This window comes from Cydia strobilella, chromosome 4 (assembly GCF_947568885.1).
Source record: "Cydia strobilella chromosome 4, ilCydStro3.1, whole genome shotgun sequence".
NCBI classification, from domain to species: domain Eukaryota; kingdom Metazoa; phylum Arthropoda; class Insecta; order Lepidoptera; family Tortricidae; genus Cydia; species Cydia strobilella.
The window spans coordinates 18655467-18681165 of NC_086044.1; the positions used below are offsets into that span (position 1 = coordinate 18655467).

The following is a 25699-nucleotide window of genomic DNA, read 5'->3' on the forward strand; positions in this document are numbered from 1 at the left end:
CAAGAAGATTTGAGGAGAATGGTGTGGGAATGCCGCCGGGACAGTAACCTGCAGCTCCAACTACAGGGAATTGGGCTGAATGAACACGACATGTGATCGACAGCCCGCCTGCTTCCGGCTGGGCGTCCCTACACTACATCTACATCTAGCGGTAAGACGTGTTCAAACCCCGGCTCGTACCAATGAGTTTCTCGAAACTTATGTACGAAATATCATTTGATATTTACCAGTCTCTTTTCGGTGAAGGAAAACATCGTGAGGAAACCGGACTAATTAAACCTAACAAGGCCTAGTATCCCCCTCTGGGTTGGAAGGTCAGATGGCAGTCGCTTTCGTAAAAACTAGTGCCTACATCAATTGTTAGGATTAGTTATCAAGCCGACCCCAGGCTCCAAGACAAAATGCCGGGATAACGCGAGGAAGATGACGAGGGGACATCATTACAATGCGCGTCTTAAGGTTGGCTGTATCAAACCTTCAATAATCGAACGGATTGTATGGGCAGTTTGACAGTCATCTGCTGTATTACACAGTTGTGGTAGGTGCAATCAGCCCATCGTATTGGTTTATCTAGGTATTTGTATGTTGTAACAATGCCAGACAATGTTTACCTTCATAAATGATTCCATTGACTCCCTCGACCACCTTGCCGGGCCGCCTCACGGCCGGCGCGTCGGCCGGTATCTCGGCTTCCTCCTCTGACGAACTATCATCTGTCAATACAACATATTTAGGGTCGGTTGCACCAAACTGTATGTCATCGTTAAAGTTCGCTAAATTGTATTGTATGGGAAGTTTCATAGTAAACCGCCGCGGCGCGCCCGGTGACGTTGATCAGTCTGTCGAGTGCGGATGGTGCAACTGGCACTTAATGTTACTATTTGTTCTACGTTAGCTTAAACCGGTAGTCTTTGAAACTTTGAAGTGTTCAGTTCAGTTTATCGTTATTTCGGTCATTATCAAAAAATATGGCTAAGCTAATTGCCGCGACCCATACAAAATGTATGTAAGAAAAGAGTCGTGGCAATTAGACGCAACCGCAAATATATTCTCAGAGAATGACCCATTTCTGTTTCGTTCTTGGATAAAAATACTGACAAGACAATTGTCATCCTCTCCGGGCATATTTAAAGAAACTTCCGGATTTTGACCAAAGTTCTCAATAGGGTATTTGACTAAAACGATTTTGCTACTGTGGAATTTATATGAAACACTAGCATGTCAATTACCTACTCTTTGTAGTTTTATACGGGTTTTAAAATAGAAATTGTGTCTAAAAATAACTGCTGTCTACGTTTCTACATTAATCTTCTGGTGATTGATTTAATGCATGGTGTAAAATAATTTATTTTAAATACAGTGAAATATCCTATTAAGCACACTTCTATTTTAGTAGATCCCGCCCAAGATTTTTTTATTAAATACTAGCGACCCGCTAAATTGAAATTTGGATTTCAATGAATTTGTTATAAATTTTCCATTGTGATATTAAACTCCCCATTACATAAACCACATAATAACCATACTTCTACAATTACATAAATTACCATACTTTTGCCTAAATTGTTAATTGGAAGTACGCTCAAGAAATACTATAAAAATGTATACTTAGTCATGTTTTAAAAAAAACACAAGCATTTTACTTTTCTCGTATTCGAAATTAAAAGTAGAGTGTTTAACTCGGGTGAAAAGTATTATTTCAGCCTCGGACTATTGGCGCTCTCGCTGCGTTCGACCGCCAAACAACCTCGGCAGGATAGAGTGCCTTTCATCCCTTGGTGAACAATCTGCTATTAAGTATAGTATACCTCCGTTGTCTGCGGGCGGCGGCGGCGGCAGCCACTGCGGCTGGCGCAGCTTCACGTGGTAGTAGTACGTGCGCCCGCGCGCGTCCAGCGCCGAGCGCCAGTGCGACGGCAGGATCACTTCCTCAGGCGGCGGCTGCTCCGCCACCTGCTGAAGTGATAACTTACCAATGTAAATCATTCACTTCCTTGTCTTCTGATCTTATCCGGCAGGTCTACAAAGAACGACCTAACTCGCGACGAAATTACTGCGACAAGCAACTCCGAAGTTAACGTAAGCACGGCCAAAGTACAGCTGCAGAGAAAAGTGACCCCCCTGCATAGAAGTTAGTATGCAAAGGTGCTAAGCGAATAGTATTGCAGACTGTACGCGGAGCTCGAGGCACATCTTCACAAACAGCTGATTTTTGAGGCGATTTCCTCGCGGAGCTCGTTCTTTGTGGATCTAGCTCATCGATTGCTATTTCAATATTTACTTGCCATATTTCGGGAGGTAAATCGTACTAAATGATTTTCCTACGATACCGATTCTTTTTGATCAATAAGAATGATTTCATATTTTTATAGGACGGTCATATTTCTTTTTTATGAGACGATTAATTTTTTCTCGACATTGGCGGTGATCAGTATGACGTACACATTCACCTCGCCAGAACTTAAAAAAACTCCCTCTATTTTCGTTGCGTAAGGAAATTGTGAAAATTAAAATTAAAGCTAGCATAATTGAATTGACTCACTGGCATCATGGCTTCAGCCTGCGGTGTGTTCGGGAAGGCGTTGGGCGGCATCTGCTGCCCGAACATGAAGCCGGGCATTCCATACCCGCCCATGCCCATTATACTGAAAAATAAAAAGTTCGCTATAAATCATTTATAAGAATTGAAAGTAACGACATTGACAAAAATATAAATGCGAATTAACCCTTATCCGGGCAGACAGTTCGAAAATATAATCGAAAATGTCTTACCGATTAAGTATACATGGTGTTTTTTTTAAAGTCCGTTCATTCCTGAGTTTAAATTAAGTAACTTTCTCAAAGAAACCGGTATTCTCATAAACTCCACTTTGGAGATAATCAGTGATTTATTTTTATCTGATAAGGCCCCTACGAGCGTGTACACTTGCCTTAAGGCCTGTTTACATATTAATTAGTGTTTAGTATGGGTTTATACATTTGCTACTAAAAACAAGTACTATCTCGGACGACCGATATTCGAGATTAATTCGTTTGGTGGATTAAAATATAATGTCCGTGCTACAACAACGCTATTAATTACTTTTTACGAAAAAAAAATGCATACTAATATTATAAATGCGAAAGATTGTCTGTGTCTGTTACCTCTTCACGCTTAAACCGCTGAACCGATTTAGTTGAAATTTGGTATAATAGAAATAGTTTGAGTCCCGGGGAAGGACATGGGGTAGTTTTTATCCCAGAAATCATCCTTTAAGGGGGTGAAAAGGGGGGTGGAAGTTTATATGGAAAATCGATATAAAGCAGGATAAAAAAATAAGCTACTCAAATTACTAACTCTACGCAGACGAAGTCGCGGGCAAAAGCTAGTAATAAATAACTATGCCATTCAGTTTCCTTAAATGTACTTAGCCATACCCCGAAGTTAACGGAGTTTAAAAAATACCGTGTATGTCATAATTGAACTGTCGCATAATGCCGCTAAATCGCCTCTGACTTGATTTAAGGGTTCAACGCACAGCCCGAACATGAACCAGTTAACCTTTTCGACGTCGTGTCAAACACAAAAGCTGTCACTCAAAACTGAAATTGAACTTTATGCACATGCACGTGGGTCTAATTTGCTCTGTGGTCTGTGACGGATTAATCAGTGGTGTGACGGATTGATCAGTCTTTGGCCCTGGACCTGCGGTGCCGATATATCCGTCATTGGCGTCCAAAAGGTTAAGCATTTTGGTGTTACATGTAACCGTAGATGATTACCTCTTCCCAGTAGGTGACTCGAGCACCCGTATGCCGCTTTTAACATAAAAAATGTATTCGCTAAAGCACATGGGCAAAATCACAGATATTTTAACATGACATTATTTTTTATTTTGTGTTTTTTGTTTTGAGGTACAGGTTTCTAAAGTCCTTACACATACCACGTACAAGCTTAGAAGAGGTTTTGCCATCATAATATCACTTTTAACGCACGCTTATGAGTCCCCGGCAAGCTCGGCCGAATTGCACCTTTTCATACAAACGTAGTTCCGCTCTCATTTTAAAACTACATGTTGGATTGTAATGACTTTGCACATACAATGACATGAGGTATACCTAGGTCTGTAATTAGTTTATATAGCTCCAGTTTATAAAACAAACGAAATAGAGCAAAAACAAGTTTTGTATGAAAAACTTAAATTCGCTGTATTTTTTTAACTATGGTAGGTATCTGAAGCTACATAAACTAACAGACATAGATATACCTTATCCTATTGTAAGTACAAACTTTCAGAGCAAACTAGCTACTAATTTTAAAATGAGAACGGAACTACCTTTGTATGGAGAACCAAGCTTGCCGGCGACCCTTAAGTACGGAAACGGAGTACGGTACGCAAAAAAAAGTGATATTCGTATTATGAACTTTGACATGACACTTTAGATCTAGAAACGCGGCAGCGTGTCAAGCCAAGTTCAAAAGAAGAGAACCTGCGACGCAGCGGCCGTGTGTTATACAGGGTGGGCACAGGGATTCCGACAGACTTTAACCGTGGATTCCTGGCAGTGTTACGAAAGAAAAATGTTATATCAACATGGGTCCAAAATTGCCTAATTAATTTACTTAATTTCTGGAACAAAATAAATCAATTAACGATAGTACTAACTTGTGAACGTATCTTTAGTTTGAAAGAGTGAAAAAGACAACATGCGACACCAATATGACACTTGTCTAGTTTATAGCAGGTGACAGGTAAGTTTACTATTTTTAACACTTCTGCTTTGCATGTGTGATTGTTTGTGTCTTGGTATGTATGATTACGTCACATAAGGGCGTGTTAGCCTTGAGTTTTTTTAACTTCGAAATTACTTAAATAATTGAATATCTCGTAAATTAGGCTTTCTATGGCATTGTTATATTACTTTTTTTTTATCCAAATAGGCACTAGAATTCATGGTTAAAGTGTGTCGGAATCCCTGTGCCCACCCTGTATACACGAAACGTTTGGAGCGACTTAACCCCTTCGTAACTCAAAATCTATGTAACATAAACTAATACAGAAAAGACTATTACTTATTCTGTGGTACAGTGGCTGGTGCAGGAAGGTCTGGTTGTAATTCGGAATAAGAGTTAGACTAATTAGAGGACGGTTCAGTTTTGGGAACTAGGAGGAAACGCCCTTTATTACATCTATTTATCAAAAGGTTATAAAAGAGATACAATACTAGAATACTTATAACTTAAATTACAGAACTGGACTAGTAATGACCATATAAGACGATCTTAAGGCCTTTCTCTAGTAACATACATCGATTAGAAACCTGATTTCTTGCCTTTCGCTCGATAGAAAAAAAATCACGAACATAGGTACAAAACGCACCTCTTATAGATTTGTATTTTTTTTTTGCAGCAAAGCTAAAAATATGAAAATTTCTTCTAAATATGCGTATATTAATTTTTGATAGAACTCATCGATTACTTTTTTTTGTTAAAACTTACTAAAAATAACAATTTAAATCGTACGTAAGTGTGACAGGGTGGCAACACGTCGAACGTGGTTCTCGGTACGCCCTCTGAACCCACGGGGCCATAAATGTTCTAACTTGCAGTTGCGTGTTTTATCTCTAATTGTTTCCAAGTAACTTGCAGTAGGCGACATCATCGAGGCGGCCGGTGTCATGTTACCGTGGGCCAACTGAATCAACATTCAAGAATGGCACTGATCACTTTTGAAAAAATAGAAAAATAATCAGCAGGATTAAAAAACCGGCCAAGTGCGAGTCGGGCTCGCGCACGAAGGGTTCCGTAATATTACGCAAAAAAATCACGATTGTTGTATGGGAGCCCCACTTAAATATTTATTTTATTCTGTTTTTAGTATTTGTTGTTATAGCGGCAACAGAAATACATCATCTGTGAAAATTTAAACTGTCTAGCTATCACGGTTCGTGAGATACAGCCTGGTGACAGACGGACAGACACACAGACAGCGGAGTCTTAGTAATAGGGTCCCATTTTTACCCTTTGGGTACGGAACACTAAAAATAGCATATGAATATGCCATTTCAGGAGACACAGGAAACCAGGAACACAGAAATTTGAAGGTCACGTAGACGCTCGTTGAACTTATAGGATCCTCTGAGCGCCACTTGCTCCCACTAACCCGGGGTTAAACCGTTAATCCAGTGTCAAATTACAGTTTTGAATGATTCACGGTTAGTTTCACTATACTTATATTGACCGGGATATGGACCGTGATTGCCTTTACACGCATCTTCAGTTACCCGTGAACAATATCTTCAGTTACCCGAGATATCGAGAGCTCGAAAACAATACAAAAGGTCCATATCCCGGTCAATACAATTCCAGTGTCAAATTGTACTGACTGATTCTATGGCGTACCTACACACATTATTACCATATGTAAGCTGTTTGTAGCGACACAATCTCAGGGTCAAATACAAAGTTGTTGGACTATACAGTCATAGTAATGACGTCACGCTTCCAGTTACAAATAACTTATTTATTACATACAGGAAGCATATTTACCGAAATTGTTTTCGATTTAGCCCACATTATGGTTGGGGAGCCCAAGAGGGGATATTTGCAGTTACTCGAGTGGGTTAGATTAAGATATGAGTGATATCTTGGTACCCCGTGGAGTCTACCTTTACCACTTGTAGCCGTCTATGTTGATCCGTTGGTTGGTGGGGGATCCAACAAATTAAGCAGATGGCGGATTTGGTCTTTTTCAAGTCCAGATCAAAGATAGATATAACTCCGTAATAGATGGATACAGTCTAAGGAAAAAACGTGCCTCGAAAATCACGAAAATTTGATTCTCGTTCAGATATCGCTACTACCTTTGGCCTACTCTCGTATAGAGGGCGTTGACGGTTTCGTTTGTTATTTAACAATTTTAACGCATATCAGTGAAAGAACGTGGTTCAAAATAATAAAAATAATTAATGCAAATAAAAGAAATCATTTATCCATATTTAAATACATTTTATCGTATTTTTATAAATCTTCATTTTTAGTTTTAAAGTGTGTCGATAGATGAAAGTGAATTTACTGTGGTTACAGAATTTACTATGACAGTACCGCTCTATAATATTATATCCTCTTTGGTCCAGTCCAGATTAATACTATAATTGCGCTATTACTAAATCTGACAATTATTTGTACGCATTTCCTTATTCTGACGGTTACAATGTGAAAATCGGGCGTCGAACTTGTGGTCGTCAGATAAAGGAAATGCGTACAAATAAGTGGCATACATATTAAGTTATAGAAAAATTATAGCATTAACTAGGACCAAAAGGACCATCCACAATCTAATCTTAACGATTTTTTTAATCCTCCACCAACCCCCCCGAGATTTAAAAAAATCTGTAGACGTTTTCCTGCTCGCTGGAAATAAAAACTTTATACATATAACCTTTCTTTTTTCTTCTTATCATCTGATCTTCCGATTTTCTACGACGCTCAAGTAAACTACACATTTAGCATCGCCGGCTTCCCAGCTATTACAAATTTTCAGATGTTGTCAATTGTAGTAATCACTTTTCACCGCATAGTTTTTAGGTTTTTCGAAAAATCTCTTAAGCTGCCACCAATGTTATAAGAAACATGCGAAGGTCACTAAACATTTTTAGCTTAAACTAGATTAACGTTGGCCTTGAAGGGCAGGGCTGCGGCACGGAATTGGCAAGACGCGGTGTGTTTGGAAGTCGATAGGGAACTGAATGAGTTCAGGTCTTAGGAACACTGTATAGTGGCAAGGGAAGGGAGGTGATGTGCTGATGTCAGCCGTTTTGGGGTACAGAGAGGATTCATACGGCATTCTTACGGTAGATGTCACTCGGGCGGGCCTCCCTAACGGTCATAAGTATATGGTGGAAATATTCGCTGTATTGGGTAAGATCTTGGTAGCTCAGATGGCAGATCACTGGGCTAGCGATCCAGTGGTCGTGGATTCAAGTCCCACTAAAAACAGATAATTTTTCCACTTTTAATTTGTTTCTATGCTTTATAGCATCGTTCTCAGACCTTTGCGTTTGATAAAAAAATAATTTAAGTGCGGATTCATAACAGTAAGTAATGTTTTTACGTGGTGACATAGGTACACTAGGACCACTAGGTAATGTTACTTACTTAGGTTGCGGCATGCAGAACTGCTGCGGGCCTCCAAACGGCGGACAGAAGCCGGGCGGGCCCTGGAACTCGCCCGCCGGCCCGAGCCACTCTGGGGGCATGTCGGGGGGTATGCCGGGCACCATACCGGGGGGCATTCCGGGCATCCCCGGCGGCATGCCGCCCATCCCCGGGGGCATTCCTGGCGGCATGCCCGGGATCATGTTGGGCGGTGCGCCCATCATTCCGGGAGGGAACATCTGAAATATAATAATTTTATGTTTGTATGTTGAAGAAATACAGTAAACAGGTCACAGCCTTTGCTACTGTAATATTAAGAAAAATCAAGAACGTAAAAATGAGTTGCACCGCATAATTTTAGAATGAAATTAGAAACATTTACACGTATCAGTTATTTTAAGCTGCCTGTGCATTCGTATATAATAATAATATAATAATATAATATTTATAATCTGTGCATTTTACTTCGTAGGTACTTTGAAAAACGACTGTAGCATTTTAAAATTTTAGGCAAATGAAAATACACTGCACAGTGATCCTCCTCAGCCTAACTCCTAAACTAACCCGTGGGAAGGCCTGCTCGGGTGCAGGGCCGTCTTAACCAACTTGCAAAAAATGTAGGATCTATTAATAACCTATTTTTAAAGATCGGCGAAGGATTTGCTCTATAATTTTATTTTCCAATTTTTTTATGTAAGCCGCCCTAAAAACGCAGTTTAACAGCATTAAAAACAAACTACGTATTCATACACCACTTGGAGTTTCATTAAAATACGTTTCTTTGTTACTGAGTTACATGGCTGTGACTTACATACATACAATCGGATAATATGGCGAAATTATAGGTAATGATTAAATTTTTGCTACTTTGGCTACGGAACCCACGGAAACGTTCTAACAGACTTACCTCAGTAATGATAATCATCATTTAATATCCACTAAACAAGTTTACACAAACTATTTGCACGAAATTATAAGTTTACAACATGGATTGGATGGATTAAAATACTTATATGTGATATGTAAAAAAAAATTATCAAATAAACCACTATTATTTAATATTGTCTTCGGTTACCGCGATAGTTACTCATGAAATAAAACTATGAAAACGTATCAATATACGCGATATAATCCGTTTTCATAGTTTTATTTCATGAGTAACTATCGCGGTAACCAAAGACAATATTATGAAAACGGATTATATCGCGTATATTGAATTTATAATACATCCCGCAAGCTTAGCGGTAGCTTTTCCTCAGTCGCCCGTTGACCACTAACGCTGTAAAGGATTCGAAACGTCGGGATGTATCACTACTTTTTAAATTAAATTATATTAATTAAAGTGGTAAAACATCTCACTAGAACAGAGTTGTTGTATAAACTAAACATAGTTAATGCCCAAACCTATTGCTAAGTCACTTGAGCCTAATATATGATGACTGGACTGTAACGTATAAGAAACAAAAACATCATGAATACTGCGAAAGGTTTAAAATGTCAGTGTTTATATTAAACGTTTAAGTTCAGTCCCTTTGTCGCTGAGATGCTTTGCGATAAGATTTGGGTAACATTAACATATGTTTAATTCCTGTAGTAATAAGGTCTACTTTGGCTTGCAATTTGTACATCAAAGCTCTCAATTAGAAGTTTACGGAACATAGTGGAGCAAAGATACCTCAAGATGATACCATGCACTGGTGGAATCAAAACTTCGTTATAGTGTCAGGTGCTGGGGGAACAGCTATGAGTGTAATATGAATAAAGCCTTTGTTATCCAAAAGCGAGCCATGAGGACTATAGTGCGTATTCCACAAACTGAGTCCTGCAAGGAATACTTCATAAACCTTAAATTACTAACTGTCCCGTGTCTGTACATCCTTCTGCTCCTCACTGACCTGGTCAAAAGTCTAAAGGAGTACGAGACTAATGAAGAGAGGGAGATACGTGTAAGTACTAGAAGGAAATACCTACACTGTAAACTGCAACCTAAACTTAATATAGTCACTCATTGCGCAGAATTTCAGAGTGTGCAGCTCTACAACAAGCTTCCCAGTGAGTAGAGGAACATCGATAGCCTTGTCATCTTTAAAAATAAATTAAAAACACTGCTGCTGAAAGAGTGCTTCTATTCTATAGAGGAGTTCACGACCTACTTTAGTGATTTGTCTACGTAATGTTGGTAGTAATTAATTTAGATTAATTTAGGTAAATACGTCTGATATTGTTCTGCATGTTAGATTGTATAATTCTTAGATTAAGGACCTAGATTTAAGGAACTTAGCATGTAATTATATTCAAATACAATTTTATTGTTCATGAATAAATAAATACAAAAAATTAGGCAACATAAATGTGCCGATAGTAACAGGTACGCCCGTACCTACACGGCGCATTTTAAAACAATATTGACGCGTTAGTTAGTTAGTTAGTTAGTTTTGCTGGGCATTTTCCGCAACTCGACATCCAATGTGCCTATTTTGCGTGAAACGAGGTAGCGAATATTGACGCGTATGTCTGGCTTAAGATTCTACCAATATTCAAACTAATAGATTATGCCTAATTATGTATAGGAGGTAGGCAATATCTAGCGCCCCAAAGGCCTTGCGCCCGGGTAAAGACGGCCCTGCTCGGGTGCTCCGGACAATGATATTATATAAGGTTCCCGTTGTCGGCGTGAGTCCTCGGCCGCGGCGGCCGCTGCGGCGAACGCTCGACGCCGTTCTTCTTTGCTCATGGACAGTATCACACCCATCGCAGTAAGACTAGAGTGCACGTTATCATGCTGTTACCTGAGGGAAGGCCTGCTCTGGCCAGTAGTGGGCATAGTGTTGTTCCCGTTGTCGGCGTGAGTCCTCGGCCGCGGCGGCCGCTTCGGCGAACGCTCTCCGCCGTTCTTCCTTGCTCATTGGCGGTACTGTGGCTAGCACGCGACTGCTCCTGTCGCGACATAAAAAACTCAGTTATTTGTGATATTTTCTATAAAAAGGGACCTTATTGTCGATGGCGCTTACGCCATTATTAACGATTCTCCGATATAAATACAATGCCGTGCGACGCTGTGCGGCGTAAGCGCCATCGACAATAAGGGCCCTTTTCATAGAAAATGGCCCATTTTAATGTTTTTGAGCATTTTAGGCTCCATTCCCCTGACTGGCACTTATTTGAATTTGAATTTGTAAGGCAAAAATACATTATTGTATAATGTATAATGTAAGAACCATTTCTACTATACTATACAGTAAAACCCTCAGAAGAAATTTGACCAAGAAAGCGTAATAATAATAACCGTGAAAAACATCATGAAAACTAGTTGCAGGCGTTGCACCGCCCTGTGTACATACATATCAAGGATGTTGCGGATGCGGATTTTTTTACATCCGCGGATGCGGATGCGGATTTTTAAAGGCTCACATCCGCGGATGTGGATGCGGATGTCGAGATTAGGCACATACAAAACGTCAAATAATACACTTTAGTCATTTTAATTTAAAAAAACGAAACTTTTAGTATTTGAACAAGAATATAGGTGCCCCACTATCGTATTACTATACGAAAGTCTAAATAAAACAAACTTTTCACTTCTTGTCGCTGTCCGTCATAGGTCCGTCATAGGTGCTCGATCGACGAATCACATAAACGAAACGAGATTCCTATTGGCTAATGACGAAATTAACTAGCACTTACGCCACCGCTAAGACGTTCCTGTACCTGCCTGTTCCACATCCGCATCCGCATTAAGGTCCGCATCGATTTTATGCGGATGCGGATGTTGAAAATGCGGAAGTTCCGCGGTTGCGGATGCGGATGCGAATATTCGCAACATCCCTGATATATATACAACGGCGTAGGTATTACGCGGGAAATCGTATTAAAACGTAATCGCGTACTTAAGCGGGCTCCACTGTACATCAAAATGCCTCCTTAATCCACGTAAAATTCATCAATATGCTGACAACGGAAGCCGTTTAACCTTTTGAACGCCAATAACGCCTAAAGTCGTCGTGCCCACAGCGCCATGGACAACTATAGGTGTTATGGCGTACGCTGTCAGAGTAATCTTCACACTTGCAAGTAAGGTTTACATAAGCTCGCTTGCGCCCGTGACTTTGGCGTGTAAGTGACGTTTTTGTTTATGACGTTCAAAAGCTTCAAAAGTACCCCAGTCATCCTAAACGAATTTAGGGACAACAAACTATAATAGGAGCACTGTAAAGTGGGGATCATGTAATTATGTTACCTTATACTTCTCCTGGCGTCAGGACTGGTTCTCCTTTTTCTCCTGTCTCGTTCATCCCTTTCCCTTTCTCTGTCACGCTCTCGTTCCCGATGCCTACAAAAAAAAAATACCTTTTATATTTCTACATAAATTGAGACGTTTTCAATCAAAAGGTACCACATTGTCGCTTACAATAAGGACGAAAATTGCTTGTATCTTTATACGAAAAACCTGTCAGAGCGTCCTTATGTCAAGCGACAATGTGGTACCTTTTGGTTGAAAACGGCACATTTATTTCTTTAGTAGTAAATTAACTACATTTCTGAAAAATTAAACATATATTAAAATTTATATAATATTCAAAATCAAAAACGTTCAAAGATTCAAAGATTTATTTGCTCAACATAGGTTAACGTTAGCGGTAAGTTAACGTTAACGGTAAGGTTATTAAGTACCAGTTGCACCATCCGCACTTGAAAGACTGATCAACGTCACCCGGCGCGCCGCGGCGGTTCACTATGAAACTTTCCATACAATACAATTTAGCGAACTCTTTAACGATGACAAACAGTTGGTGCAACCGACCCTAAGTATATCAAATTCCTGACTGCACTTTGATTTATTTTATACCAAGAATACTAATAGTAATAATATACATACCATCTCTCTTTCTCGTTCCCGCTCGCGGTCCCAGATGCGGTCGCGATCGTCGCGCCGCTCGCGGTCGCGGTCGCGAGAACCGTTAGTCTGCGGCGCGTCGCTCGACATTGGCTTGGGGTTCATGTTCTTTCATTTGTTAAATACACTGAGGGCCAGTTGCTCTAACCATAATTGGCGGCCAGATTAAAGCCACTCAGCAGTGAACTATGAAAGTTGCCATAAAAAAAATTGCGGATTTTTAACGATGATAGACGGTTTGGTGCAACTGACCCTTTATGAAAACCAAGAAAACTTAATCATACGGGTCCCTCTCTCTTTCGGGTTCCCTCTCGCGGTCTCGGTCGCGTTCGCGGTCCCGGTCGCGGTCGCGTTCGCGGTCCTGGTCGCGGTCGCGTTCGTCCCGCCGCTCGCGATGGCGGTCGCGGAAACCGCTGGAGTCGGCGGCGCGGCGCACGACGTAAGCTTGGCGTTCGTGCTCTTTCATTCATTAAATACACTTATGGCGTTATTCATAAACGCGTTACTAGCCTGAATTAGCTATGAATCGTTTGTATTTATCTGTCATTTTGACTTATGTATTTGTAAGAAAGGGATAAAACATAATTTAACTAAATCAGGCCCATAAACTTTTATGAATAAGGGGGTTAATGTATATCAAGAAAAATTTAAGTAAACATACCGATCCTTCTCTATTTCACGTTCGTGCTTGCGGGAACCCCTTGAATCGGGGGCACGTTTCACGTTTGCTTGTCGTTATTTAATTTATACCAATAATAGACATTAAAATACATACCGCTCCCTCTCTCTTTCACGTTCCCGCTCGCGATCCCTCTCGCGGTCTCGGTCGCGTTCCCGCTCTCGGTCGCGATCGCGTTCGTCGCGCCGCTCGCGGTCGCGGTCGCGGGAACCGCTGGAGTCTGCGGCGCGTCGCTCGACGTTGGCTTGGCGTTCGTGCTCTTTCATTTGCTGGATGCGCTCCTTTTTGGGTATTTTGAAGGCCTCCTGCAAAGAAAGTTTACAAGTGTTTAATTCCGCTGTCAAGTTAACGGTTTACACGTTATTTTTGTGGTGAGCGCTTACCTTCGCCCATGGATAACCGCAACACCAAAGGGATACTACGTATAGGGATATTTACTTTAGCTACACATTTACTTTGTATCACTTTACGTATTCCTTTGTCTATGTTATGGCTATTAATAACTTAACCTTTTTTACTTTTACTTAGGGCCACTTGCGCCATCCAGGGTTAGCCACTAACTCGGGGTTAACCTGTTAAACCCGGAGTTACAAGTACAATTTAACCCTGTGTTGAGGTGGATGGTGCAAGTGGCCCTTAGCAAAAAAAAAAAAAAAAAAGAACTTTAAAACCTCGGTTGCCCCTAATAAAGCAGAAAAGTACGAAAAAAACTATGTATCTCTTTACCTTTAGATTGACAAGAAAATGGTAAATTTTTCCGCAAGATATACATACCTTTAGGCTGGACCATCTTTCCAGTAATTGACTAGACAGATCTTTGACTTTTTCCAACACTGAACTGACATCTGTACTGTCGTCTTGCGGTTTATTGGTCAGTTCTACTGGCAAACCTGTAGGCGGAAAATGTGATTATAAGAGTAGACAAGAAAATTGGACATAAGAAAAGTCCACATCAGAAACATTTTACTATTGTATGTGATAGGTATGCAGACATTATTTCTATGAAGGCTATCGTTTTTTTGCTCACCAGTTGACGCATCTGTTGATGGTGGTCAAAAAGACTAAAGAACAGCTGTCAGTCATTGAAGTGACAAGTGACATTTGACATTTCGAACTTTGCGAAGACCACCATCCACACTAGCGGCCCTAGCGGCAAATTCATACGCGTTAGCCCTCATTATTGGCTCTTTTTTTCACTATTATGCACAACCACTTGAAATTACTAAAAGTACCTAAATAACGGTGAAGACCGGTAAAAACTAAACGTTGATGGCACTCTCGAATCTCTCGATGATGGTACTTTCTTTATATCGAATTCAACAGCCGGTATAAAGGCACAGAATAAAAAATAGTACTAGGTACAGAAGGTTCACTCTCTAACAAAATGCGTCTATTACGAGAGATATGACCTTGCGGTGGCGCAAGCCCAAGCAGGCGTCCGTTCCGTAGCCGAGCGCGACAACTACTATAGCTAGACACCAAAATTGGTGTGGCCGCATGTACTTGTAGCGACGCGACGAAATCGCGGAGTGAGCCACGCCTGATCACGGTAACGTTTTTTGTATTAAATTCTTTTTTGTATAAAAATGGGCAATTGCCTTTCCCAAACTTATTTGTATGTTGGCTTACCAGTGGATTCATCAATGAAGACATCAGGAGTAGGTGTGTCGCTCAGCCACCGCTCGACAATGGTGAAGAATCGGCTCTCTGAGACCATGGTCTTGTTCGTTATGGGCAGCCGATCCACTGTCTGTAGCATCTCGAGTCTGAATTGAAAAGTAATGTTACAGTTACACGTAAACTTTGCTTTGGACTTTGGATATACTGTAAAAGCGATCAGCAATAGAAGCAGAAGGCGGTATTCATGTAACCAGTGGTAACACGATAGATCCTCATAAAAAAACCTAACCGGAGGCCAAGGAAAACAGCCACAGCATCAGAGTCAAGAGAATTACCTCGGACCTTTTTTTAGCAGAAGCATTGGGCTATAATTTGTCGGTGACACCATTATTGTAGACAGTTACTTTATTGCAAACCGACAAAGTTCTCAAATATTTTTCCAATTCGGCAGTCACTAAAATTTGGATGAAGTAATAACAACAAATAGCTTAGATGAGTAACTAATAACCTGAAGTCCATGGGAGCGTCGGTACACCAGGGCGCCAGCAGCCTCAGGCCGCGGTAGTCGAGGAACAGTCGGCGACACGGCAGGTCCGCGTCGCGTAGGAGCCGCAGTAGACTTGTTGTTGTCCACCGTACAATGGTTCAGCAACACCAACCTGAAGTCCATGGGAGCGTCGGTACACCAGGGCGCCAGCAGCCTCAGGCCGCGGTAGTCGAGGAACAGTCGGCGACACGGCAGGTCCGCGTCGCGTAGGAGCCGCAGTAGACTTGTTGTTGTCCACCGTACAATGGTTCAGCAACACTAACCTGAAGTCCATGGGAGCGTCGGTACACCAGGGCGCCAGCAGCCTCAGGCCGCGGTAGTCGAGGAATAGTCGGCGACACGGCAGGTCCGCGTCGCGTAGGAGCCGCAGTAGACTTGTTGTTGTCCACCGTACAATGGTTCAGCAACACCAACCTGAAGTCCATGGGAGCGTCGGTACACCAGGGCGCCAGCAGCCTCAGGCCGCGGTAGTCGAGGAACAGTCGGCGACACGGCAGGTCCGCGTCGCGTAGGAGCCGCAGTAGACTTGTTGTTGTCCACCGTACAATGGTTCAGCAACACTAACCTGAAGTCCATGGGAGCGTCGGTACACCAGGGCGCCAGCAGCCTCAGGCCGCGGTAGTCGAGGAACAGTCGGCGACACGGCAGGTCCGCGTCGCGTAGGAGCCGCAGTAGACTTGTTGTTGTCCACCGTACAATGGTTCAGCAACACCAACCTGAAGTCCATGGGAGCGTCGGTACACCAGGGCGCCAGCAGCCTCAGGCCGCGGTAGTCGAGGAACAGTCGGCGACACGGCAGGTCCGCGTCGCGTAGGAGCCGCAGTAGACTTGTTGTTGTCCACCGTACAATGGTTCAGCAACACTAACCTGAAGTCCATGGGAGCGTCGGTACACCAGGGCGCCAGCAGCCTCAGGCCGCGGTAGTCGAGGAATAGTCGGCGACACGGCAGGTCCGCGTCGCGTAGGAGCCGCAGTAGACTTGTTGTTGTCCACCGTACAATGGTTCAGCAACACCAACCTGAAGTCCATGGGAGCGTCGGTACACCAGGGCGCCAGCAGCCTCAGGCCGCGGTAGTCGAGGAACAGTCGGCGACACGGCAGGTCCGCGTCGCGTAGGAGCCGCAGTAGACTTGTTGTTGTCCACCGTACAATGGTTCAGCAACACTAACCTGAAGTCCATGGGAGCGTCGGTACACCAGGGCGCCAGCAGCCTCAGGCCGCGGTAGTCGAGGAACAGTCGGCGACACGGCAGGTCCGCGTCGCGTAGGAGCCGCAGTAGAGCGACTTGCGCGCGGCGTGTCTTAGCGCGGACGACTGTACGCGACAGGCGCAGCGTGTGACTCTGGTTCTTCACTCCGGTGCGGTGTAACGCTTCCAGGTCTTCTTCGATCTGAGAAAAAAATATAGGTTAAAAAATATTATACGTATTGTTCAGTACAAGTAGTACAACTGACAGACCTAAACATAACTCGTATGCAATCGGTCATATAAGTAACAAGTTCGAAACGGCGGCTACTTTTTTCATGCGAGTGGAACTTTGACCTGCAAGTCCTGCAACCTAGATAGAGAAAACCAAGGTGGTGTTCTGCACGAAATCGAAGTTAGGCTTTAATTGAGTTGAATCTGCTACCGGTACAAATAATACATATGTACCCTATCCATTTCGAATGCAATAAGTCAAGTTTAGTATAATTCAGGTCAACACAGGGGTCGGAAACCGGTATTTGCTCCATACAAAAATACCGGTATTATTACGTTCTTTTTCGTTCTTTTGTTTATAATTTCATTTTTAATGGGACGTTTTAATAATGCAAAATTGTTTCCTAAATACATGATTCAGTCCTACGTAATGAGCATAAAAAAATTCAAAATATTGGGCTATTTCGGGGTTTTTTAAAAATACCGGTTCCGAGCCCTGGGTCAACATACTTAGGGCCGGTTGCACCAACCACAGGTGACGGACTGACTAACACTACACAGCAGTGAACTATGAGACTTCCCATAGAATAAAAAGCGAACTCTTTAACGGTGACAGACGATTTGGTGCAACCGACCGACCCTAAGTTGAATCTGCTTCAATTCGAAGAATGTTATCGATCACACAATGAAAACGTTGAAAATGGCCGCCATTATTCTCTAAGTCACGTGTAACTCTAAATTTAAGATTCCCCGACCCGATTCTAAATTTAAGATTTCGTCATATATCTTGTCACACATGCGGCATGAAATGGTAGAAATTAAATAAAATTGAACTAAAAAAAAAAAAAAAAATCGTACTAAATTGTTGCCATCTTCTTCTTCTTAATAATTTTCTACAATTTCTTGTCGGACTATATCTACAATATGCATGTCTTTTGTACTTAGTAATAAGTTTTTATTAATATTCGTTTACATATAGGAAACTATAGGTCTATTACTAGAAAAATGTTACTTTATAAACTCATCTGTTATATAAGACTGTTTGTTTCTTAATAAATAATAAATAATTATGTAACTCACGTCGGCGTCCTGCACTAGGTCTTGGCTGGGCTTGTACGCGCGCTCGCGCCGGGCGCGGCGCGGACGCGCGCGAGGCGCCTCCGACACCGCCGCCGGCGCCTCCACCGACACCGTTTCTGGAACCTTGGTGGTTGACACGTCGTCCTCCTCCTCCTGGGGATGATGGGTTATTTGAAATATGAGCTCTATGAACATGTCAGCTTAAGACTGAATGATGTTGTAGATAATAGATACGCAATCGCGGTCGCCGCTGATACTATATATATATACGATCATGGAACTGAAACTTCTGCCCCTGCTGGCATGTTTCTACGGCATAAACAGCGACGTTTACACACCCGCCCTCTGTCCTACCTAAAGCGGCAAAGTATAAACGACGTTTAAGAGTTTAATCTTCTTCTACCTAGCGCTATCCCGGCCTTTGCCACCAAAGCATTGCCGCAAAGGCCGTTTAAGACTTTAATATACTGTTAAAACTACTCTGTCTGTTATACCTCTTCGTCGGAGTCGGGTTCAGCGCCGATCCAGCCCTGCAGTAGCAGCGAGCGCCTCTTTCCTTACGTCATCTTTACGTAAAACCGGTCACCGCCGCCAGATAAGTCTAAAAGAACATGGTTAACGCGCTAAACATTGAATATGTGTAGTTTGTACCTCTTCATCTTCGTCGTCGGAGTCGGGTTCTGCGCCGATCCAGCCGCGGCAGGCGTCGGCCCCGCAGTAGCAGCGCTGGGCCTCTTTTCTGCACAACAACACATTCTCAAACTTCCGCACAAACACCTCTACAACTCTACCTCTATAGGTACAAACAAAGTGTATACTGTATTTGATGTAAGCTATTGACAGATGTTCCGAAAAGTTATATCGAAATTTCTGGATAATTCCACAAAAAATTTTTAGGCAAGTGTCATTTTGGGAAAATATCCCAATCCCTAGAAAATTACCAAGTTATTTCGACAAATCTTTGGAAACTATCAGTCGTAGGAGCAAAGTGAAATTTGCGGCGAAGGCGTAAATTGAACCCGAAGTGAATCGAAGGATTCTAATGTAAAACCCTCCCTGGACTTAAAAAGGAATTCAAACACGCTCGCACTACACGTAAATGGTTTCGGTATAAACTGGCAAATTTTATCCCGACTTTAAAGAAAAACAAAACAATCGAACTTAAACTATCGTGAGACATATTTTAAAATATTTAGATAATAGTGAGTAAAAACCGTAAATAAAATAAATAAAATAAAAATAGCCTTTATTTCTGAAGTTTTGTAACAATCTACTTAAATATACCTTATTTTTCTCTATAATTATATATATATTACTATTTACTATTTTCTAGTTCCCATCGACAACTTCAGCTTGTCCTCCGACATAGGCCTCCTCCAAGTCCTTCCAGGTATCCCGGTCTCTTGCTTTCCTGGTCCAGTCCACTCCGCCTATCCTTTTTAAGTCATCCGACCATCTACGAGTAGGCTTTCCTCTCTTCCTTTTGTGCCCCCTTGGGTACCACTCTATAAGGTCTCTTGTCCACTTTTCTAGCCCTTCTCTGATGATGTGACCGGTCCACCGCCACTTCTGTTGCTTGACCTTTTTAACTACTCTCCCACACTTTGATCTGGCTCTAATTATGGACAATTTCACTCTATCCTTGAGTTTAATGTTTAACACGCTTCTTTCCATGTTGTTTTGACATGTAGCGAGCCTTTTTTCTTGTTTTTTCGTAAGTGCCCAAGTTTGGCATCCATAGGTGAGTACAGGTACAATGCACATATTAAAAACTTTAAATTTCTGGCTTGTTGGTATTTCTTTCGCCTTCATAACCTCTTTTAATGACCAAAATTTCTTCCATGCATTTGATATTCGTTTTTCAATTTCCTTGTTAGACTGATCTGATGGTGATATTATTTGACCAAGGTATACATACTCAGTTACATATTCTATTGTATTTCCGTTTATATTGATTTGGTCTTTAGAGTTATTTGTCATTAATTTAGTTTTTGACATGTTCATGGACAGGCCGACCAGTTTGCTTTGTGTGTCTAGTTCTTCCAGCATGTACTGGAGTTCTTTGGGATTATCTGTTAACAGAATCAGATCGTCTGCAAAACGTAGATGGTTAAGTTTTCTTCCATTAATATTGAGACCATAGCTCTCCCAGTTCATCCGTCTAAACACACTTTCGAGGACTGCTATAAATATCTTTGGCGACAAAGGATCACCCTGTCTGACTCCTTTTCCTATATTAAATTCTTCACCTATTCTCTCTAATTTAATCTTTGCTGTGCTTTTTGAGTATATTTCTTTTATAATCCTAATGTATTTTTCCGGGACGCCTTGTTCCTTAAGTGCTTCCCATATCTTGTTATGCTTAAGTGAGTCAAACGCCTTATTATAATCTACAAATGCCACGTAATATTGTCTTCTGTATTCATGACATTTTTCAACAATTTGTTTGATGACTGAGATGTGGTCTATTGTGGAGAAGTTTTTTCGGAATCCAGCTTGCTCTCTTGGTTGGTTCTCATCCAAAACTTTTGTAACTCGTCCTAAAATTAATTTCGAAAACACTTTATATATATTACTCATTAAGCTTATAGGTCTGTAGTTATTTATGTCGCTTTTGTCTCCCTTTTTATGTAAGAGTGTGATTGTAGTTTTTGTCCATTGTGTTGGTATTTTTTCATTCTTTAAGATTTCATTAAAAAGGTTAGTGAGCGGATCAATAATACTGTTAAGGGCTGCCTTTAATAACTCATTAGTAATATTGTCATCGCCAGGGGATTTATCGTTTTTTTGACTTAAAATAGCAAGCTCCACTTCTCTTTTTAAGAATTCGGGAACCTCATCGGTGTTACTCTGGAAATCATAGTCCTTATTTTCATTTTCCTGACTTTCATCGTCGTTGTAGAGGTTTCTATAAAATTCAGTGGCCACGTCCATTATATGTAGTCGTTTGGATGTCTGTTTTTTATTTTTGTCTTGAATCGAAGGGATCCAAGATTTTTCTTCTTTAAGCTCTTTCATGGCTTTCTTTACTCCTCCTGTTTTTTCAATGCAATTTTGAATCCTATCTGTCCTTGTTTTATGTCTGTATTTTCTGATACTTTCATTTATTTGCTTGCTGATAGATGTTATTTCTTTTCTATTGGTTTTCTTGTCTATAAGCAGATGTTGCCTTTGAATTATGAGGTTTCTCGCTTCTGGTCCCATTCTGTCTCTTTTCTCAGATATGTTTTTGAACTGCTTATTTAAATCAATTAGTTCTCTTTCTATGATATTATATTTTTCTTGTATGTTAGTAATTTGGTCTGCATGTGAAAGTTTCTCCGATATATGTTTTTTCATCTCTTCTGGGATGTGATGTGGAATTACAGTCTTATTTTTAGTTATATGCTTTCTTGATTTTTGGGTATTTTTGGTAGTAATTCTTCCACGAATCAGTCGGTGATCTGAATTAAAATTCACATTGTTTAGTGGTTCTACGTCAAAAAATGCTTTTTTGTTATTAGTTAATATAAAATCTCTTTCATCTTTTACTCCCAGTGGAGACAGCCATGTCCATTTTTTGCTAAATCTTTTTTTGAAAAATGTATTCATTATGTATAATCTTTTTTCCATCGCAAACTCTATTAATCTGGTACCATTATCATTTCTTTTTCCTGTAGTGTATTTGCCAACGCTACTATTATTTGTCTCCTCGGATCCCAGTGTGCTGTTGAAATCTCCCATCAATATAATGTTTTTGTGGGTATTTTCTATGGTGCTTCTTAATAATGTATAGAAGGAGTTTTTCTCTTCTTTGCTAGCTATGTCTGTGGGTGCATATGCTTGAATTATGGACCATTTGTTTCTAGATCCTGGTAAGTTTATGTTTAAAACAGCTATTCTTTCTGAGATACCTATAAATTGTTCAATTTCCTTGCATAGCTGCTTTTTTACTAAGAAACCAACTCCAAACATGCCTTTCGTTTCACCTTTATAAAAGAGAATATATTCGCTACGGTCTAGAATTTCTTCGCCTAACCTTCTTACTTCACTTAAGCCGATGATATGGCATTTTATTTTCTCTACAGCATGTTCCAGTTGCAATAATGACTCTTCTGTTTTAAGTGTTCTAACGTTAAAAGTTGCAATGTAAATATTATCTTCTTTTTGTTTTTGATCGCTTTCTGTTTGGGTTTCTCTATGTGACTTTGGAAGGTGGTGGTCGCTAACCCCACGGAGACCAACCGGGTTGGGGTGAAGTTTTGTTTTCTTGTTTCTGCTTTTGTGTTGTGTATGTTTCAAGTTGTCGATGGACCTGGCCTATTCTCTACTTTCCGGTGCGGGTGATGAAGTCAGCGAATTTGTCCTGTTCCTCATTACATCAAAGGCATTAGGCTTGTTGGGGTTGGAAGAATTACAGGGCATTTTCCTTGTTGGATTGCTGTGTCCGGGTGATGTAGATGGCAATATTTTCCTTTTTTCCTGGGCTCTTTCTGATTTATTTATCACTATTTTATCATACTTTAAGAATACATGGTTTCCCTTCCTTCTCTCTTCCTCTAATTCTGCTTGAAGTTCCTTCCTCTTATCCAATATTGCTTTGGGATAATCTTCTGTTACATACACATCTTGGAAACGTTTTTTATTTCTGATTATTTCAGTTTTCTTCCATTCGTTGACAAAAGATATAAGAACAGGTCTCACTTTTTCCTTTTTCTTACCAATCCGGTGCAGTTTATTTATTTCAGATTTTTCTAAGGTAATTTGCAGGTCATTTTTGATTTTTTCTTTCACTATTTCTATCAGGTCGCTTTGATCTTTTTCTTTCTCCTCCAGTCCAAATAACATTATATTGTTCTTTTTATTTTCCCTCTCTAAAAGCACGATTTTTTCTTCCAGAGTTTCTATTTTTGACCTTAGTATTTTGTTTTCATCGAGGATCGATGTAATTTTTTCGTCCATTCTGTCACTCATGGTCTTCGTTACAGAATCGTGTATTTTTCTGTTTGTTTCTCCATTTCCACTTTTAAGCTGTCAAATAGTACTTGCAGGGAGGCATTCATTTTCGTGTAATGGAACGTGTTTGTAGTAGGATTATTTTTTTCTGCTCACTGGTCACACCGGACAAGCCGACTGTCACTTTCCGTAGTGAAGTTAGTTGCAGACGGTAATTTGTCTCTCCGTGATTTGGTCGGGTTATAGATAACCTCACTTCTTCCTATCTTTGCGATGTGTTTTACGCGATTTATCTTGCACTTTTTCACGATAGTTCGGACTGCCGAATTATTTGAACCTTCAATAAGTTGATTAATTCGGGTTTATCTTCGTAAAAACCGTACTTATCTAAATATTTTAAAACCAAAACAGTTATGACTATGCAAATGAATAACTATAATCATCATATTTTTTTTCCTACAATACACACAGATTCCAAAAATATTTTCATTCCAAAGTGCTTAATATGTTTACAACTTTTTTTTTTACTTTCCGCTTGCCAAGCCGGGCTATACAAATGCACTCTCAGTGCTAACAGAAATACATTAACTGACCATTAATAGGTCATATCTCATTGCAATAAGGTTGACAAATAATCAATAACTGTGTCAATGCGTCATGTCATCTATCATCTACTAATAACATAAATAAAAACTCACCCAAACCGTTTGAACTGGTAATCAAACGTGATCTCCTCCCCAACGGCGATATCTCTCTTACTGAAGAACCCTATTCTGAGCTCCCCGTTCACCGTCCACTTCTGCGTTTCTGCATTTGGGTCGCAGGAATGGTTGATGAACCGAGATATGTTGCCCTTCATCGTCGCGTCGATGACCGTGTCTCCTTTTAGAGACATGAAATAGTGGTGAAGATTGTTCTCGTCAGAATAGGTCTGCGCGCGTTTGTAGAATTGGTCGTAGTCTAGCACTTCGCCTACGTATTCCATGAGGAATTCGCCTCTGAAAGAGAAATAACGTATGATAATGTAATTATACATAAGTACTTATAGACACAGCTTATTATGGCTATTAAAACAAAATAGTGTCAGATTTTGGGCGCTTCGTTGTGCAAGATATTGTGAATGTGCCACTGCCATATAAAATGGTAACAGAAGAAAAGTTCAATATGGGTGTAGAATTGTGTTCAGGTATTTGTGAGCATCTAGTCGGCTCAAGTTCATTTGATGTCTATACAATGTATACAAGTCAAATAAATAAATGTATAAACAGTACCAACTCTGTACTGATGTCTTTTCAGTTCTAAACAAATTGCATGTAATCTCTAAAACTACTGTGTAGACTCTATACAAATCTTAAACACGAATAATGATTTCGATTTCTTTAGAATTATTATGCGCGCTAATATACTACATATTCTATTTATTTCTTCCTGATTCCTGATAACCGAATCACCGAATATTCGAATTTGAACTAAAGGGCCCTAAAGCATATACAATACATATGTGACATTTTCAACCAAATGGTACCACATTGTCGCTTATCAAAAGGTTGATTTCAAATTGAAGCTGTATGGAAATAGCGCCTTTTTGACAACCGGCAATAAGTACCCTTTTGATTGAAAATGGCACATATTATTATGTTTATCTTCGTTTACATCAAGAGATACATAGTAAAACACTTAGGTACCGCCATAAATCATAAATCATTTATTTCGCGATAAACTTACATAGTTACATTACAAGGAGAATTAAAATTAAATTAGAACATATTTCATAAACGTCTGCCATATCTAACATGCCGTTGATAATTGTTTATCCCTATCTGTCATTTAGACATGTGTATGTTAGAAAGAGACAAAAATTAACACTTAACAGAGATTTGCCAAGTCTTATGATAGATATGAATTTTTTTAACAAGTGTGTACAGTCGAAGGCAAAAATATCGATCCAGACAAATGGCTCAAAAATATGTGAACACGACTTTATTGTCTAAGGTGTAAGAGCGTACACATATTTTTGAAACTTCAGGAATGTATATATATTTATGCCCTTGACTGTACAATGGTACACATATAAATAAAAACATATAAATTTGTTTGGAGGGGGGTCAACTATCTGTGGACTTGTGGAGCAAGCTCGGAATTTCTCTGCGAGATCTCTGCATTAAAAATCACATACGTAAAAGAACAAAGGTCATGATTGACTTTGAGATTTAAATGGCAATTAAACCGATGGCTACTGGGTCAGACACAGAACCGGAGGACGCGAGGGAAAGCCCCCAACAAGGTGGGCTAACGATTTTATTAAGATCGCTGGATATCGTATGGATGAGGACAGCGAACTATTGGTAGTTGTGGCGTGGAGGTTAATGACAATCTTTAGCATTTCTT

General features: G+C 40.5%; 1 protein-coding gene across 1 annotated transcript in view; it reads right to left on the reverse strand.

The window, feature by feature from the left end:
• The window catches only part of LOC134740788 (probable histone-lysine N-methyltransferase CG1716), a 38305-nt gene that overhangs the window by 9044 nt on the left and 3562 nt on the right, over positions 1–25699 (reverse strand). Inside the window, exons 4-16 of the mRNA XM_063673405.1 lie at positions 24010–24309; positions 19028–19115; positions 18377–18529; positions 17047–17267; positions 15340–15476; positions 14485–14600; positions 13807–14015; positions 12375–12467; positions 10927–11074; positions 8138–8376; positions 2543–2645; positions 1809–1956; positions 612–713 (exon numbers count right to left, since the gene is read on the reverse strand). Of these exons, the coding sequence (XP_063529475.1) occupies positions 612–713; positions 1809–1956; positions 2543–2645; positions 8138–8376; positions 10927–11074; positions 12375–12467; positions 13807–14015; positions 14485–14600; positions 15340–15476; positions 17047–17267; positions 18377–18529; positions 19028–19115; positions 24010–24309 (2057 nt within the window). The remainder of the gene's footprint in view (positions 1–611; positions 714–1808; positions 1957–2542; positions 2646–8137; positions 8377–10926; positions 11075–12374; positions 12468–13806; positions 14016–14484; positions 14601–15339; positions 15477–17046; positions 17268–18376; positions 18530–19027; positions 19116–24009; positions 24310–25699) is intronic.